The sequence below is a fragment of the Hyperolius riggenbachi genome, chromosome 8, assembly GCF_040937935.1.
Source record: "Hyperolius riggenbachi isolate aHypRig1 chromosome 8, aHypRig1.pri, whole genome shotgun sequence".
Taxonomy (NCBI): Eukaryota; Metazoa; Chordata; class Amphibia; order Anura; family Hyperoliidae; genus Hyperolius; species Hyperolius riggenbachi.
Genome location: NC_090653.1, coordinates 201,428,472 through 201,445,856, shown reverse-complemented (window position 1 = coordinate 201,445,856; position 17,385 = coordinate 201,428,472). Strand labels below are relative to the sequence as shown.

The following is a 17,385-nucleotide window of genomic DNA, read 5'->3' as shown; positions in this document are numbered from 1 at the left end:
GGTCAACACCTGCAGACTCACTCCATTATTGGGGATGTCTTGCTAATTGCCTATAACTTTCACCTGTTGTCTATTTCATTTGCACAACAGTAAATGACATTGTCAGTCGGTGTTGCTACCTAAGTGGACAGTCTGATTTCACAGAAGTGTGATTGGCTTGGATTTACATTGTGTTTAAGTGCTACTTTTATTTTTTTGAGCAGTGTATAATCACACATCTAGTCATTCCTTAAAAAAAGTATTGCAAGGGCCTACTGTTAAGCCTACACCACTCTGAGCAACAGATAAATAATGACAACAAGTATAAATGTTTCCAGGATTGCAGATAAACTCATTTAATGAAACTATGTTCACTTCTTCAGGAGTTGAAAATTGAAATTAGAGATCAATAAACTGTGAGCCTCACAAATTCCTTTTGGCCATTCACAATATACTCATGTAAATTGTATGATCTTTTGCTCCCCTTGAAAGTCCTATTTACTGACCTCCTATAGTAAATGTTATTTGAATTCTAAATTAATTTATTCTTATATAATTTATTTAATTATTTACAATTAATTTATTGATTTATTTCTCTGTGGACTTGATGGACGGATGTCTTTTTTCAACCAAACTAACTATGTAACTAGGTAACTATGTACAGAGGAAAATCATGAAAAACAAGAACAAAATAGGACAAGAGTCAAATTGGCTCATGTACAGAATCTGCTCCATTCACAAAAAATAGGTCTAACTTCAGCTTTTAGGTTTTAGTTATAATGTACAGGAGCAGGTATGGTGAAACATTGCCTGTCAGTTTAGTGTTGCAGTGTAACCCGATTCTGTGTCACTGCATAAAGCCTTATGCACCAAAGTGCAGCACGCAGGTCTTTTAAGCCACAACTTAACATTGCAATTTTCAAATTAGCAAGCACAGTAATGGACTAGTTTTGTTTGCATTGTTCTGACACATGTAGCACACTGCAGCTGGTGAATGATGACTTATTTTCAGTAGTAGTGATATAAATGGGGCATAATAAAGCAAAAATAAGGTACCATCGCACTCTGGTGTGATTACTATTGAACGTAAAATTAGACAATATGGCACTGCCACTGTTGATATAAAGTGCAGTTAAAAACTCCCTGTAGCTTTTCTGACCAAAATCCTTGGTTAATTTGCAAAGCATTTCTCATGAATTGTGTTGCCACATCTGTGTTTTTGTTTTTCATGCTAACTATATAACATCTTTTAAGGACCCAAAAATCACTGAATGATTGACTAAAAGAAAGGTAGGGACATGACCCGGACATTAACTCTTTCTTCCTGACAGTAGAGTTTGAGCTGGATGTGCTTGTAGTGGCAGGGTTCCAACAGTTGAGAGACATTGCCCGATGTTCACAAAACCATGCACTTAACATTGAAGATAATGGCTGTAACCCTTTTTTTATATGGAACGATGGCTATCTCTAGGTGGTATTTAGTGGAAAGTAGAGAGGTCTAGGATTTTTTTTTTTACATTCTGGCCATTCATTTTAACATCTTAGACAAATTCAAGCCAAGGTGGATTAAATAGAAAAAAAAATAAACAGACAAAACCATGAAGTGGCAAATACATGTTTGCAGTACCTGAGTGATTGTAAAGCCATAAGCTATTCTGTTGATGTCACAGATGATGTTTTCTTTGTTTGCCTTTAGGGATTTGGGTGAGGAGTGTGATGACATGAACAAGATAAATGGTGATGGTTGTTCTCTTTTTTGTCATCAAGAACCATCTTTTCATTGTCTGGGTAAGTAGCATAACACAACTGACCATTGCTAATGTGAAAGCATACGGCCTGTTTATAAAGAAGGCAAACAGTCTATTCACCAGAAAGCTACCATTTTTACAGATTGAAACATTTTTAAGAATGTCAGATTTATAACAGTGGTGATCCAGTAAGAAATGAATGACACTTGTATAGATAATTATCAGTTTCTTGCACTTTTCTCTTTTTCCATCATTTAGCAACTGTCACCATATTTATAAAAAAAAAAAATCAGCTTGACTAAAACTTTAAAAATAAAGAACACCGCAGGTTACAACAGAAAAGCAGTGGTTTTAAACACTCAGTTTAATAGTTTGCTTCAGATAGCCACTTTGAATGGGACAGGTACTGAAACCTTTTCTTTCAACAAGTGCAGTTTTAGACCGAAGATCCATTAGCCCTTTCAAGAAAATGGAGCTGTGGACCGCCACTATAGAGTAATTACAGGATGACAATAAAACACTTAAAGGGCTTGATTCACAAAAGTGTGATAACTCAGTTATCACGCCAAAAAGCTTTGCACAAGCAAACTAGGGTGCTAAGTAGTTAGCACGTGCTAACTAGGGTGCTAAGTATTTTGCACATGCAAACTACGGTGCTAAGTAGTTTGCACGTGCAAACTACTTAGCACCCTAGTTAGCACGTGCAAAGCATGTTAGCATGTGCAAAGTGACTTTTCACTGGCGTGCTAACACTTTGCACGCTTTAGTAAATCAAGCCCATAGAAACTATAAAGTCTTAACTTAACATTGCATTTTTCAAGTTGTTCTAAAAACTTATAATAACTTTATTGATGTAACTCACCCTTTAAACCCTGTATGCTTCTGCTTCCAGCTTGTAGCCCTGGCTGCTCGAAGACAAGTGCTGTGGCACTTTCATGACACTCTGGCCCATATGCAATTCAATTTTTCACCTGAGTTTTCTCCTAAGTGATATTTTCACAAATTGCAAATTCAATGCCTTTTAAACCACTAGCAAGCAAATAAACGCTCAAAATAATTTTGACAGTACATTTTCACACCAACTTTTTGGTACTTTTTGTATTGCAAAGTGCTAAAAAGTTATTTAAAATTGAACATGACAAATTATCTCCTAGGAGAAAACTCAGGAGAAAAAGTGAATTGCATATGTATCTCTGATATAGAGAGTGCCATGACGTTCGAATACAAGGAGGCGGGGCAATGATCCAGCGGTCGGCACATGTGGGGCTTGGAGCGTGAGTTACATCAAAAACACTGTTAAAATTATTACAAATGATACATGCAATGTTGATTTTAAACGTTATAGTCTCTTTTAGAAGAAAAATCTGAATGCCCTTTTTTCTAGCATTTTAAACAGTTGATAATACAAAAGTGATTTCTTTTCAGATTGCCACTTTATAAATAGGCTTCATAATAATATACTATATTTTTTTATAACTGATTTTTGTGTTCATTGTTATCTTGTTAAAAGATATTTCAGGTGTTGTCAGTGGTATATAGTCTATAAATATTTTCTTGAAAAGTGTTAAAAGGGAACTTAAACCCCAACCCTTTTTTCAACTGTTTTACAGAACATGATTTTGTTCAAAGGTTTTTCACTTTTGAAAGCAAAGGTTTAATATAGCTAAAATGTTGATGCAGTCTGACTTAATGTTGGCTAAGCAGTTTCAAAATGCTAAAATGAATGATCACATGCTTGGTCAAATGTGAGAACCTCTGAGATTCTGAATAGAGAACTGACATTTACAGAAATGAAGGAAGAAAAGATGGCTAGCAGAGTCCAAATTAGGAAAACTATTTTCTGATTGAAAATATCAGGGCAGACTCAAAAACTACCAGTAAAATGTATGTGCGTGGACAGTGCACATAAATGTTACTACCATGTACACAAAGTATGCAATGGCCATTGCATTTTTACTTGGTTAACACCCCAAAATTATGTATATTCCTAAGGGTTTTACTGTGCTCCAAATACATGAGTTCCTTCATACAAATATTACAAAACGGATATTGTTTTGTACTAAAAATCTCAAAAATTACATATTTACATAGAGTATTTTTCTGTTCTACATAAAGACAAACAACATTTATATCGCGCTTTTCTCCTGGCGGACTCAAAGCGCCAGAGTTGCAGCCACTAGGACGTGCTCTATAGGCAGTAGCAGTGTTAGGGAGACTTGCCTAAGGTCTCCTACTGAATAGGTGCTGGCTTACTGAACGGGCAGAGCTGAGATTCGAACCCTGGTCTCCTGCGTCAGAGGCAGAGCCCTTAACCATTACACCTTCCAGCCACATAAAGTACAATCATCTTCTTTATATATCACAATAAATACAGTTTCCATAAATAAATGGCATTGGCAATTTAGTAGTGCAGTAGTGCATCACTTCCCACCACCTGATGTACATTTCATTGATTTTGTATAGTTATTCGTAATTTCTCCTAAAATTTTACGTAATTTTTGCGTAATTTGGCGCTGACTTTGGCAGTAAATTGCAAAGCCCCCACACATGGTAGTGATACCAAAATTGCTACACATGTTAAGCAGAATAGTGGGTACAAGTCACAAAAAGATTTTAAAATTGCAATGAAAAAATGTTTTTTAAACAAAAAAATTACATTTAAAAACCATTTTTCTTTGCATTTTTTTCACTTGTATCCAATATTCTGCTTAACATATGTAGCAATTTTGGTAGCAATAGCATGTATGGGGCTTTAAACCGCTAAAGTTGGCACAAAATTTTGCGAAATTGCATGAAAATTACGCGAACAATTATACAAAATTCTGAAATATTACTATTGCATACGAAATGAATTATGATTATTTCTGAAATTTCACATTACGATTACGATGCGTAATTGCGAATTTCATTCACTGATTACAGTGTGCAAAATAGCGATGTTCCAATGCAATGCAGCATGACAGTGTAAAAGTAACCTTAGACAGACCAAATACATTTTCTACCCATTTTGATTGGCTCAGTTTCAAGGTGCATTTATTTTTGAAGTTTTCAGTTTCAAGTTTTAAAATACATTTGTAAGGAAACGCGGAAAAGCCGCCGCGTGTACTGATAGCAAGGCGGCTGATTCCGCGTCCAGCGCGGCGGTTTCCACGCAGGAGCATGCGTCTGGTACTGTGAGAGAACGCGGAAAAGCCACCACATGTACTGATAGCAAGGCGACTGGTTCTGCGTCCAGTGCGGCGGTTTGCACGCAGCAGCATGCGCCTGGTGTGGCTGGGTCTGTTAGTTCACACAGATTCAGTAATACGTGCGCGTGCGTTGAGAGGCAGAACTTTTATGACGGCCAACGGGGGGATCAGCTGACCAGGCTGGTCAGCTGACCTCAGAGCAAGTAACTATTGGTCTATCACTTAAAGGTGGCGCCAGAGAGCACCGCTCTATATATAGTTGCTGCTGGCCAGTCACAAGTTGTCTGCCGTTGCAAACCCTACATGGAAGCACTCAGACCTTAGTCAGATCCAACAGTGTGTTTGAACCAGCAGGACCTGGGAATTCACACTGAGCCAGATTACTTGTGTTATCATTCTGTTATACTTCAGACTAGTTCCAGGGTGTTGAGACCACGGACCTCACACCCAAGATTAGGGAACTTGTGTTATCATTCTGTTATACTTCAGACTAGTTCCAGGGTGTCGAGACCACGGACCTCACACCCAAGATTAGTGAACTTGTGTTATCATTCTGTTATACTTCAGACTAGTTACAGGGTGTCGAGACCACGGACCTCACACCCAAGATTAGGGAACTTGTGTTATCATTCTGTTATACTCCAGACTAGTTCCAGGGTGTCGAGACCACGGACCTCACACCCAAGATTAGGGAACTCGTGTTATCATTCTGTGTTATTTCAGACTAGTTCCAGGGTGTAGAGACCACGGACCTCACACCCAAGACTAGGCATTGTTTGATATCTGTTATGACCTATTGCTTTCCTGACTATCCCTCCACTATCTGATTCGGTACCACGCATATCTGATTATCCGTTGCAAACCCTTCCTGCCTTGGATACCGAATCAGCCTTCTGTCTTTGTACTTTATCTGTCCATGTGTTGTCGACCTGGCTTGCCCGACCTCGAGAGCTATCTCTCCCCTTTAGGAGATAGTCTCCAGATCAGCTAGTGACATCCACCTTCAGGTGTCACTCACTCACTGGCCCTTCCTACTTTCAGCCTGAGACTCCACCCCTTGGAAGGTCTCAGGCTGCTGGAAGGTTCGTGTGCGTCTCTAAAGAGCAGTATTTCCCATACTGCCAAGGACCACCTGCTCATCAGGTAGTTTACTCAAAGTTATTACTGTTGCACCAAACGCTCACGATATATACAGGTGTCCAGAAGTTAGTACTATATCTGTATTATTGGTGATTCTGCAGATCATCAATAATCAGGTATATATCTGTATTCTTGGTGATACTGCAAATCACCAATAATCACATTCTCTCTGTGTGCTGACACCGATCGTTACAGAACGGCAGACCTATGTATGCCTGTGCCCGAAAAGTTTTCTGGACACAGATCTGACTTTCAGAACTTTAGAAATCGAGTGTTATCGTACTTTGAGTTGAGACCTAATTCTTCGGGAACCGTGGCACAGAGGATTACGTTCATTAAGACTCTGTTGTCAGGGGATACCCAGACCTGGGCATATAATCTTCAGCCAGGGAATGCGGCTTTAGCCTCGGTTGAGGAATTTTTTTAAAGCTATGGCTATAATTTATTATGATCCGGACATTGCCTCTACTGCGGAGCGGAAGCTCAAGACTTTGCGGCAGGGCAGGGATCCGGTTGAGGTTTATGCAGCTGAGTTCAGAAAATGGGCAGTATTGGCTAGAAGGGGCAGAACATACCATTACGGTTTACACTGACCACAAGAATTTAGAGTACATTGAGGACGCTAAGAGACTTAGCCCCCGACAGGCCCGGTGGTCGTTATTTTTCTCAAGATTTAGATTTGTAATCACGTATACCCCTGGTAGTAAGAACATCAAGGCTGATGGCTTATCCAGGTGTTTTGAGCCCGAGACAGCACAGCCCTCAGACCCAGAGACCATTGTCCCTCAGAAAGTGGTCCTGGCAGCCACTGAGACCTGGAAAGACTGGGCTGTCACTTTAAGTCCGTTCCAACAAGATGCTCCAGAGGGGAAGCCTGAGGGGGTCATGTTTGTACCATTGCCTTTTCACCTACAACTGTTGCAGCTGTTCCATTCCCACAAGAATGCTGGGCATCCTGGGGTAACCAGAACTCAGGATCTCATTGCTAGATGTGCTTGGTAGCCGTCATTGGCAACAGACTGTAAGGAGTACGTAAGAGAGTCTGCAGTGTGTGCTAGGAGCAAACCCTCCCGTCAGGCACCTGTTGGAACATTGCAGCCTTTACCAGTTCCGAGTGAACCGTGGACCCATTTGTCCATGGATTTTGTGGGCGAACTCCCCAGGTCTGAGGGCATGACGGTCATTTGGGTGGTAATCGATCGATTCAGTAAGATGGCTCATTTTGTCCCCCTGAAAGGACTCCCCTTGGCCCAGGAATTAGCTGATCTCTTCATCCAGCACATTTTCCGGCTGCATGGCATTCCGGAAAATATAGTGTCAGATCGGGGAGTCCAATTTGTATCCAAGTTTTGGAGGGCATTCTGCCATCAGTTAGACATGGATCTTTCTTTCTCATCAGGCTACCACCCACAGACTAATGGCCAGACCGAAAGAATCAATCAGTCCCTGGAACAGTTTCTGAGATGTTATGTTGCAGATGCACAAACCGATTGGGTCAAATTTTTGCCGTTTGCAGAATTTGCACACAACAACCTGAAAAGTTCCTCTTCAGGATTTTCCCCATTTCAGGTGGTGACAGGAAGGTCACCTAAGTTCACCCCATTGCCAGTGGCTTCTACTCCGTTTCAAGCCCTGGAGAATTGGCAGAGGTCTTTGAAACAGATTTGGGGAATGGTTAAAAGAAATCTGGGGAGGGCTTTTCAGAACCAGAAGAAACAGGCTGACAGGAGACATTCCTTAGAATGGGAATTTCTTCCAGGAGATTTGGTCTGCGTGTCCACACGACATTTGGCTCTAAAGCAACTGTCACCCAAATTAGGTCCCAGATTTGTGGGTCCTTTTCCAGTGACCAGAAAAAGCAATAATGTCACTTATGCCATTGATCTCCCTACCAGCATGCAAGGTGTGAGATCATTCCATGTGTCCTTGCTCAAGCCGGCAGTATACGTGGATTCCACTCCCCCCCCCCCCCCCGGTGTTGATTGATGACCAACCGGAGTATGAAATTGAAAAGATTCTGGACTCACGGCTTGTGCAGAACTCCGTGCAGTATTTGGTTCACTGGAAGGGGTATGGCATAGAGGAGAGAACTTGGGTGCCAGACTGTCGTATGCACGCAGAGGAATTAAAAAAGGAATTCCATAACTTGCACCCTGGAAAGCCTGGTGGGAAGTGTCCGGAGTCCACTCCTCGGGGGGGTACTGTAAGGAAACGCGGAAAAGCCGCCGCGTGTACTGATAGCAAGGCGGCTGATTCCGCATCCAGCGCGGTGGTTTGCACGCAGGAGCATGCGTCTGGTACTGTTAGAGAACACGGAAAAGCCGCCGCATGTACTGATAGCAAGGCGGCTGGTTCCGCGTCCAGTGCGGCGGTTTGCACGCAGCAGCATGCGTCTGGTGTGGCTGGGTCTGTTAGTTCACACAGATTCAGTAATACGTGTGCGCGCATTGAGAGGCAGAACTTTTATGACGGCCAAGGGGGATCGGCTGACCAGGCTGGTCAGCTGACCTCAGAGCAAGTAACTATTGATCTATCACTTAAGGGTGGCGCCAGAGAGCACTGCTCTATATATAGTTGCTGCTCAGCAGTCACAAGTTGTCTGCCGTTGCAAACCCTACGTGGAAGCACTCAGACCTTAGTCAGATCCAACAGTGTGTTTGAACCAGGAGGACCTGGGAATTCACACTGAGCCAGATTACTTGTGTTATCATTCTGTTATACTTCAGACTAGTTCCAGGGTGTCCAGACCACGGACCTCACACCCAAGATTAGGGAACTTGTGTTATCATTCTATTATACGTCAGACTAGTTCCAGGGTGTCGAGACCACGGACTTCACACCCAAGATTAGGGAACTTGTGTTATCATTCTGTTATACTTCAGACTAGTTCCAGGGTGTCGAGACCACGGACCTCACACCCAAGATTAGGGAACTTGTGTTATCATTTTGTTATACTCCAGACTAGTTCCAGGGTGTCGAGACCACGGACCTCACACCCAAGATTAGGGAACTTGTGTTATCATTCTGTCATACTTCAGACTAGTTCCAGGGTGTAGAGACCACGGACCTCACACCCAAGATTAGGGAACTTGTGTTACCATTCTGTCATACTTCAGACTAGTTTCAGGGTGTAGAGACCACGGACCTCACACCCAACATTAGGGAACTTGTGTTATCATTCTGTGTTACTTCAGACTAGTTCCAGGGTGTAGAGACCACGGACCTCACACCCAAGACTAGGCATTGTTTGATATCTGTTATGACCTATTGCTTTCCTGACTATCCCTCCGCTATCTGATTCGGTACCACGCATATCTGATTATCCGTTGCCAACCCTGCCTGCCTTGGATACCGAATCAGCCTTCTGTCTTTGTACTTTATCTGTCCGTGTGTTGTCGACCTGGCTTGCCCGACCTCGAGAGCTATCTCTCCCCTTTAGGAGATAGTCTCCAGATCAGCTAGTGACATCCACCTTCAGGTGTCACTAACTCACTGGCCCTTCCTACCTTCAGCCTGAGACTCCACCCCTTGGAAGGTCTCAGGCTGCTGGAAGGTTCTTGTGCTTCTCTAAAGAGCAGTATTTCCCATACTGCCAAGGACCACCTGCTCATCAGGTGGTTTACTCAAAGTTATTACTGTTGCACCAAACACTCACGATATATACAGGTGTCCAGAGGTTAGTACTATATCTGTATTATTGGTGATTCTGCAGATAATCAATAATCAGGTATATATCTGTATTCTTGGTGATACTGCAGATCACCAATAATCAGATTCTCTCTGTGTGCTGACACCGATCGTTACAACATTTAGGTCAGTTGTTTTTATTACATGTCTCTATCTATGAAATTATCCATTAAACCCCAACTAATCACAAAGCTGCCTCTGTCCAGAATTGTATTCAAATAAAGACTGGACATTTTAATTTTTCCAGTGAGCAGAATTCCTTCTTTAGCAACAACCTTAGTCTAAACCGCACTCAGAACTAAGAACTTATCTGCTCACTGTAAATCTATAATTTCTCTGTGAAAAACGAAGGTGACCAATGCGTACTTTTATCAAACTATTTTATAGCTTGATTAAATAGCATTTTTCATCATGGCTGACAATGTATTTATTCCTATAGCTATTGCTGCATATTGGTATGTAGCGTGGAAACAGGACATTTGACCACTCGCGAGCCATGGATGTTTGGGTGCTGCCGTAGGTGCCCATATCAATAGTGGGTATATATTGAGTGGGGAGAAAAGGGGTTTCAGGTTAGGCATGTGGGGCTCGGTTTAGGTTAAGCCTGGGGGGGGGGGCAGATGGTTAAAGTTAGACATACGGGGGTTGGTTAAGGTTATGCATTGGTAAAAGGAGGGTCCTGTGTGGCGTACGAGAGAGAACGGCGCCGGAGACTTGGGCGCAGGACACAGCCAGTATATGGCTGATCCTGCTGCCGCACAAGTCCGGGCCGTGTTAATTACTATTCCCCCTCCAGGTCGACATGGATAGTGGGGGAATGAAATAATTCGGCTTCCAGCAATCGCTGGAATCCGAATTATTGTTTTAAAAGCAACTTCAGGTCCGTCTTCTGACGGCGCTGAAGTTACTCCCTGTGCCTGCAATAGCTGTAGTTCCTATTACGGCCTATGGTGGCGCCGGCTGCGCCCAAGTCTCCTGCGCTGCTGCACCCAAGTCTCCAGCGCTGGATTTACCGTGTTCGTCTGTGTGATAATAGGGTTAGGTTTAGCTGTATAGCTGCAGTAAAATATCAGTATCATTTACACATATGTTACTATCGGAATTGCACTGCAAAAGAGTAGAATATTGGTAAATTTCCTGATATTCTACTATCAGCTATTTTTGGGCGCCCACATTTTTGAGCACCCTTTCTATCTACGCATGTAGCCCTGCCCTCCAAGCGATGTCACAGCCTAGTTTGTTTAGCTATGTGGAATTCTCCTCCTAGAGCATTCTGGGAGACCATGTATTTTTTTTTCTGGCTTTCAGGACATTGGGTATACAGACATTCTGCAGAGCTGCACCTGACAGCTTTAAAGGTGTCACTTACTGTAATACATTTTAGAATGTAAAGCAGGGTGAAGAAAGATTTTATAATGGGCAAACACTGAGTAAATCATTTCAAAGTAATATTGTAAAAAATAAGCAATGTTATTTATTACATTATTTCCAGTACATATGTTATGTATGGTTTTTGTTTTTGTGTGAGAATCATTTTTTCATGAATATTGCCCTATTCTAGAAAAAGATGCGTGGAAAGGCATAACTTCTTTCCACTCATGTGTTGTCCCATCAGTGAAATAGCAGTTTGTAAGAGCAGCATCAGGTCAGAAAAAGAGGAGCTCATATAAACAGAAAACAAAATTGGATTTTTATAGTCTGCTTGTGCTTAACTCCATTAATAAGTTACTGTGAATAAATGTGTACTGCTATGAAGATAACAATATAACATAAGAAATATAAGACACATGTAGGGGCGTAACAATAGCCCCTGAAAGGGATGCAGCCGCAGGGGGACCCTTAGGGGGAGAAGCCTGAGGAGTCCCCCTGGATCTGGGGCACGCCAGGGCCATTTTTAGGGGCAGGAAGAGGTGCAGCACAGGAGGGAGGAGCAGCAGGCACAATCAGCAGAGGGGGGCCTGACTACACCCACTCCCTCTCCTCGGGCTACAATCAGCGATCCCCTCTCCAGCAATGATAGCTGGGGGGGGGGGGGGGCATCCAAAGTTTCACAGGGGAGCCCAGTGATTTCTAGTTACGCCCCTGGACACATGCCTAAGCACTCAGCAGTTTGCCTCTAGTGAACACCCTAACTTATGAGAGATAGCATTGTGATTGGCATGTTCCTGATCGTGCACAATCGCAAATACGATAATGCTCCAGTATGACCTTTAAACTGAGATCAGCTGGGTTGGAATGACTAATAGGAATGGAGTTTGCCCGGTGAATGTGTGTGTGGTACACACATTTGGGATTTGCAAATGCACATGGTTGTAAATGTGTGTGGATGTATTTACTGTTTTCCTGGTGAAGTTTACTCGCTACCACTAAGCATGTGCACAGGTGTACACACCCAAGCATAAACAAGAACACACCCGACTCACAAATATGTGGTTTTGGGGGGGTTTACAAATATTTGCATGCTAAAATACAGTATTTACTGATTTTTGATGACTGAGGTGTTATGCATTCAAAATGATAAAACATAGAATTTTGGATCCAAATAGTTTCTCATAAGTGGAGTTGATGATGGAGCGAACAACTTAATAGAAATAGCTAAATTTCTGACATTCTGCTGATTTGGATATTCTGTATTTTTGACCAGAATGTGGTAAAACAGGATGCATGTCTCAACAAGTTCATATTTTTCAGCTGGAAAATTATCTCTGCCTTTTCCTTTCAGGGATGTGCTTCATCTGTTTCTAAAATGACAGCATTCTCACCACTGCTGTCTTTTCACACCTGTGATGCAATCTAATGTTTCATTATCAGCACTGGCACATTAGTGATGTGTTTTTTCCACGCATAGTAGTAGGATATCAGTGTTTACTTTTCTCTAGTGCCTTATTTGCAAAATGCAAGAATAGTAGCATTCCCGCCATGAGTGTTATTTGTAGAGGTGCAAAACTGGCTGTGGCAAAATGTGCTTGCTTAAGTGATACTTCCAATAGCAGGAAATAAAGGTAGCAGCATGTTGACTTAACTTGTGAACTTAAAGCCCGGGTTGGAAGTGTGCTGAGGCACATACTTTGCAGCTGCTATTCTGTGGGTCAGGGGTCTGCAGAAAAAGTGCAGTATGCAACATTTTACTTGTCTCACTCTAAAGCAGAGATGCCTTTTTATGAACATTTTTTTTTTTTTAAACATAGTCAGATGTGTTATGTAAGTGCGGTAGCAAAGAAGGGAAATATTTGCCTGTCTCTGAAATCACCAAGACTTACCATGATTTTGTATGGAAATTTGCTTAAGTGCTGGAAATGTACATACCACTTTATTTCCTATTTCTATGTATACTAGTGAATTGCATTACTGCATACACTGAGGCAGTGTGCTGGGTGTGAATAGTCTTTTAGGGTCTGTATCATGAATTAAGCACAGTTCCTTGGCAATAATCTGTCATGGAGCAAAAAAGTCCATTCATAGATTAAATAAAATATCAAGTATGTGACTCTTGGTGAATTTACTATAAGATTCCCAATTCTTGCCACAGATACTTTTGTTCCAGCCAATGGCTGCTGAGCCAGCCTGAAAAGGGCTGGTGATATTGCATTTTAAACATTTTGATATAAACATATTTTTGAGACATCAGTAAGAGTACCAATATTATACTCCTTTTGAATTTTTATATTTAAAAAAAAAACTGTGTAGCCCCACCTAAACTGTATCAATCACTTAGAAATCAGCCATCCAAGTTTGGTGGGGATGAGCAGTCCAACGTTTAAAGTTTTTGCTTAGGAAACTTGTTGTGGAATTGACACGCATTTTGCTGTAAATCTTGCCTTTCACATTATCACGATTGCGGGTTGAAATTGCATTGAAATCAGTAGTGTTGACTTTAGCAGTTAATAGCAAAGCCCCATATGTGCTACAATCACCAACTTTGCTAAGTATGTTAAAGAATACATGAACTGAGAAAATAAAGAAAAGTTTTACTCACCAGAGGCATTCTCGCTTATCCCTAGGTGGGCAGAGCCAATGAGGATGGAGTTCCGTCTCCTATTTAAGGGCTGGTTCAGACGGACGTTTGGAGGCGTTGCGTTCGTTGGCGTCGCGGCGGCAATGCGTTCGGGCTTTCAGCAGCGTTCGCATTGCGTTCGGATGCGGTCGCGTTTTTTCTTCCCCTAGGGGGACATTACCCGTCGCGGTTAACCGCCCCTGGAAGCAACATGTAGCTTCCAGGGGCTCCTTGAACGCCAGTGAAAATCGGGACCCGAACGCTGCGTTCGTGCAAACGCGCGTAAAAGCTTGGTACAAACGCTCCCATTCACTTGAACGGGAGCGTTTAACGCCAAGCCCCGAACGCTGGCAGTAAACGCTCTGCAAGCATCCGTCTGAACCAGCCCTAATACCATTCATGACTTATGAAGACCAAGATGGCGCCGTAAGAGGTGCCTCGGTCACATGGCTCCACGGCTTTTTCTGTCTTTTAGCTTTTTTAGTTCTGTTTATTAGCTTTTTTATAGCCCTCCTAGCTTCAGCTTGTTTGTAGCTCCTATTAGTTTTTAGTTTTGTCTAGTTTGTCTATCACAGAGGAAGGAGCACTCCCAAATCTCAGCTGCGGCTCCCGGAGCCACCCGCCTCCCAGCCCAGGTTTCCACATCACCGGACTCAGACCCTCCGGAACCCGCGCTGCAGCATCTCTCACCTGCCTCCTGCAGCATCCCTCACCGGACTTCTCGTTCTCCACAGCAGGGGCATCAAGGTCCACAGCAGCGGCACCAGCACAAGGCCTGCTCGTCCTGTTCCCCCTATCAGCCGCAGACAGCAGCGCACCGCTCCAGTCCCAGGCCGCCTCCCGGCCTCCATGCTCCCAGCGGCAGCTCCAGCTATAGGCTTGCTCGTCACCCCTACCAGCCTCGATCTCCACAGCAGGGGCACCGCTCCGGCGCCGGACCCGCCTCCCGGACTCCACGCTCTCAGCAGCGGCTCCATCTCCAGGCCGATTGTCCCCCTCCAGCCGCGGACAGCAGTGCTTCGCTCCGGGCCCTGGCCCGCCCCCTGGTCTCCACTTCCCAGCAGCGGCCCCATCTCCAGGCCTGCTTGTCCCCTTCCAGCGCGGACAGAAGCGCACCGCTCCGGCCCCGCCTCCCGGACTCCACACCCCAGCAGTGGCCCCATTTCCAGGCCTGCTTGTCCCCTTCCAGCCACGGACAGCAGCGCACCGCTCAGGCCCCAGGCCCGCCCCCCGGACCTCATGCTCCCAGTAGCGGCACCATCTCCAGGTCTGCTCCCCCCACCAGTCAGCAGCGCATCAGGAGCGCTCATCCAGCACGGAGGCCCTGGGACACTGCCCGCAGAAGATCCACAAGAGCCTGCAGTAGATCCACAAGTTCGGACAGGCACGCCGGGCCCTCCACTGCCGGCATCCAGCCGTCCCACCACGTGGCTGCCTGACGCCCTGCCTGCAAGCCTCTGCCTACCTACCACCACCAAGGGGTCCCCACTCCCGCAGCCCTGCCTGCCACTCCAGCGACCAGGATACGGTGAGCGTGCCAAACCACTGCAACTGTTACTATTACTCTGCTGCCACTGTGATGCTATTACTCTGCTGCCACTGTGAAGCCTCTCTGGGCTCCCCCATCTGTGCCTGCTCCCACCTGTGCTTGCTTCAACTTGTGCCACTACCAGCCATCTGTGCTTGCTCCCACCTGTGCTTGCTTCCACTTGTGCCCCTGTCTGCTCCTGGAAACTATGCCTGCTGCCTTCCCTACCTCCCCAGGCTCCACTGCTCCAGCTGCTGCCCTCCCAGGTGGGAGCACGGAGAAACCACTGACAAGGGAGACTAGAACTGTACGAAAATGAGAGGAGGCGGCATATGCCTCTAAGCGAACTCCGACTGGTGTACCAACATCTCACTCCTCAGCAAGTTCTGCTCCCCTGACGTCGAACTCCTAGCCATCAACTGTAGGCCCAGGTACTCACCTAGGGAGTTCTCCTCCTTCATTCTGATTGGGGTCTACATCCCCCCGGATTCCAACACCAGGAGTGCCCTGAGAACACTGAGTGATTATATCTCGGAGTGGGAAACTGCCTTCCCGGAGGCCCTCATCATCACCTTAGGGGACTTCAACAGCGCAAACCTGCGACAGGAGCTGCCCCACTACCAGCAGCACATCACCTGCCCCACCAGGAACCACAACACCCTAGACAAATGCTACACTACCCTCAGAAATGCCTACAAGGCCTCTCGAGGCGCTCCCCTAGGGAACTCAGATCACTGCCTGATCCACCTGATCCCCACTTACAGAAGGCAGCTTGAGACGTCAAAGCCCATCACTAGAACTGTCAAAAAGTGGACAGAGGACGCAAAACTGAGGCTGCAGGCGTGCCTGGAATGCACCGACTGGTCGACCCTGGAGGCACCCACCTTGGAGGAATGGTCTGAAAACATCCTCTCCTACGTCCGCTTCTGCGAGGATGCATACATTCCAACCAAAACCTTCAAAGTATTCCCAAATGACAAGCCTTGGTTCAACAGCAACCTACGACGTCTCCGGAAGATCAAGGAGGAGGCACATAAGTCGGGCACCCCAGAAGAGTACAGGAAAGCCAGGAATACCCTGAATAGAGATCTGAAAGCCGCAAAAAGGACCTACTCTAATAAGGTAGGCCTCAGCCTACAGTCCAACAACTCACGGGAAGTCTGGAAGGGACTCAAGGCGGCAACGAACTTCAAACCTCCCCTTCATCAAGCAGCCCCCAGTTCACAATTGGCGGAGGAACTCAACGAGTTCTACTGCAGATTTGATCTCCAACCCAAGCAGCCTGGGGCCCCGGCATCCCAGTCAGCTCCAGACTTCAGGCACCAGGCATCCGCGAAGGAAGACGCCCAGGGCCCCTCAGGGGCCAGGGGCATCCCCGCTTTGACCGCAGTACAGGAGGGGGATGTGCTTCGACACCTCCGCAGACTCAACCCTAGAAAAGCCTCAGGCCCGGATGGGGTGTCCTCACTCTGCTTGAGAACCTGTGCAATCCAACTAGCCCCCATCCTCACCTCCCTCTACAACAAATCCTTATCAGAAGAAAAGGTCCCTTCCTGCTTCAAAAGGTCCACAATTATCCCCGTCCCCAAAAAAACAGGGAACACTGAACTCAACAACTTCAGACCTGTGGCCCTGACCCCCATCACCATGAAAGTATTCGAGAGGCTAGTGCTGGCCCACCTGAAGCACTCCACCCGCACCCTCCTTGACCCACTCCAGTTTGCCTACAGGGAAAACCGATCAGTTGACGATGCCATCAATATTAGCCTGGCATACATCTCGGAACACCTCGACAGTCCAAGAGCCTATGCTAGGGTCCTTTTCCTAGACTTCAGCTCGGCTTTCAACACCATTTGCCCGGACATTCTGATCGACAACCTTGCGCATCTTGTGGCGGATTCCCTCCTCTGCAGGTGGGTAAAGGACTTTCTCTCCAACAGAACTCAACGGGTCAAGCTTGGCAGTTGCATCTCCAGCAAGAGATCCACCAACGTCAGGGCCCCGCAGGGCTGCGTGCTGTCCGCTCTCCTGTTTTCTCTGTACACTAACAACTGTACCTCGGCCTCCGACACCGTCAAAGTTATCAAATTTGCAGACGATACCACGCTTATCGGCCTCATC

General features: G+C 45.1%; 1 protein-coding gene across 1 annotated transcript in view; it reads left to right on the top strand.

The window, feature by feature from the left end:
- The window catches only part of PAPPA (pappalysin 1), a 591,278-nt gene that overhangs the window by 354,008 nt on the left and 219,885 nt on the right, over positions 1 to 17,385 (top strand). The window contains exon 9 of the mRNA XM_068248107.1: positions 1,676 to 1,767. Coding sequence (XP_068104208.1) covers positions 1,676 to 1,767 — 92 coding nt within the window. The remainder of the gene's footprint in view (positions 1 to 1,675; positions 1,768 to 17,385) is intronic.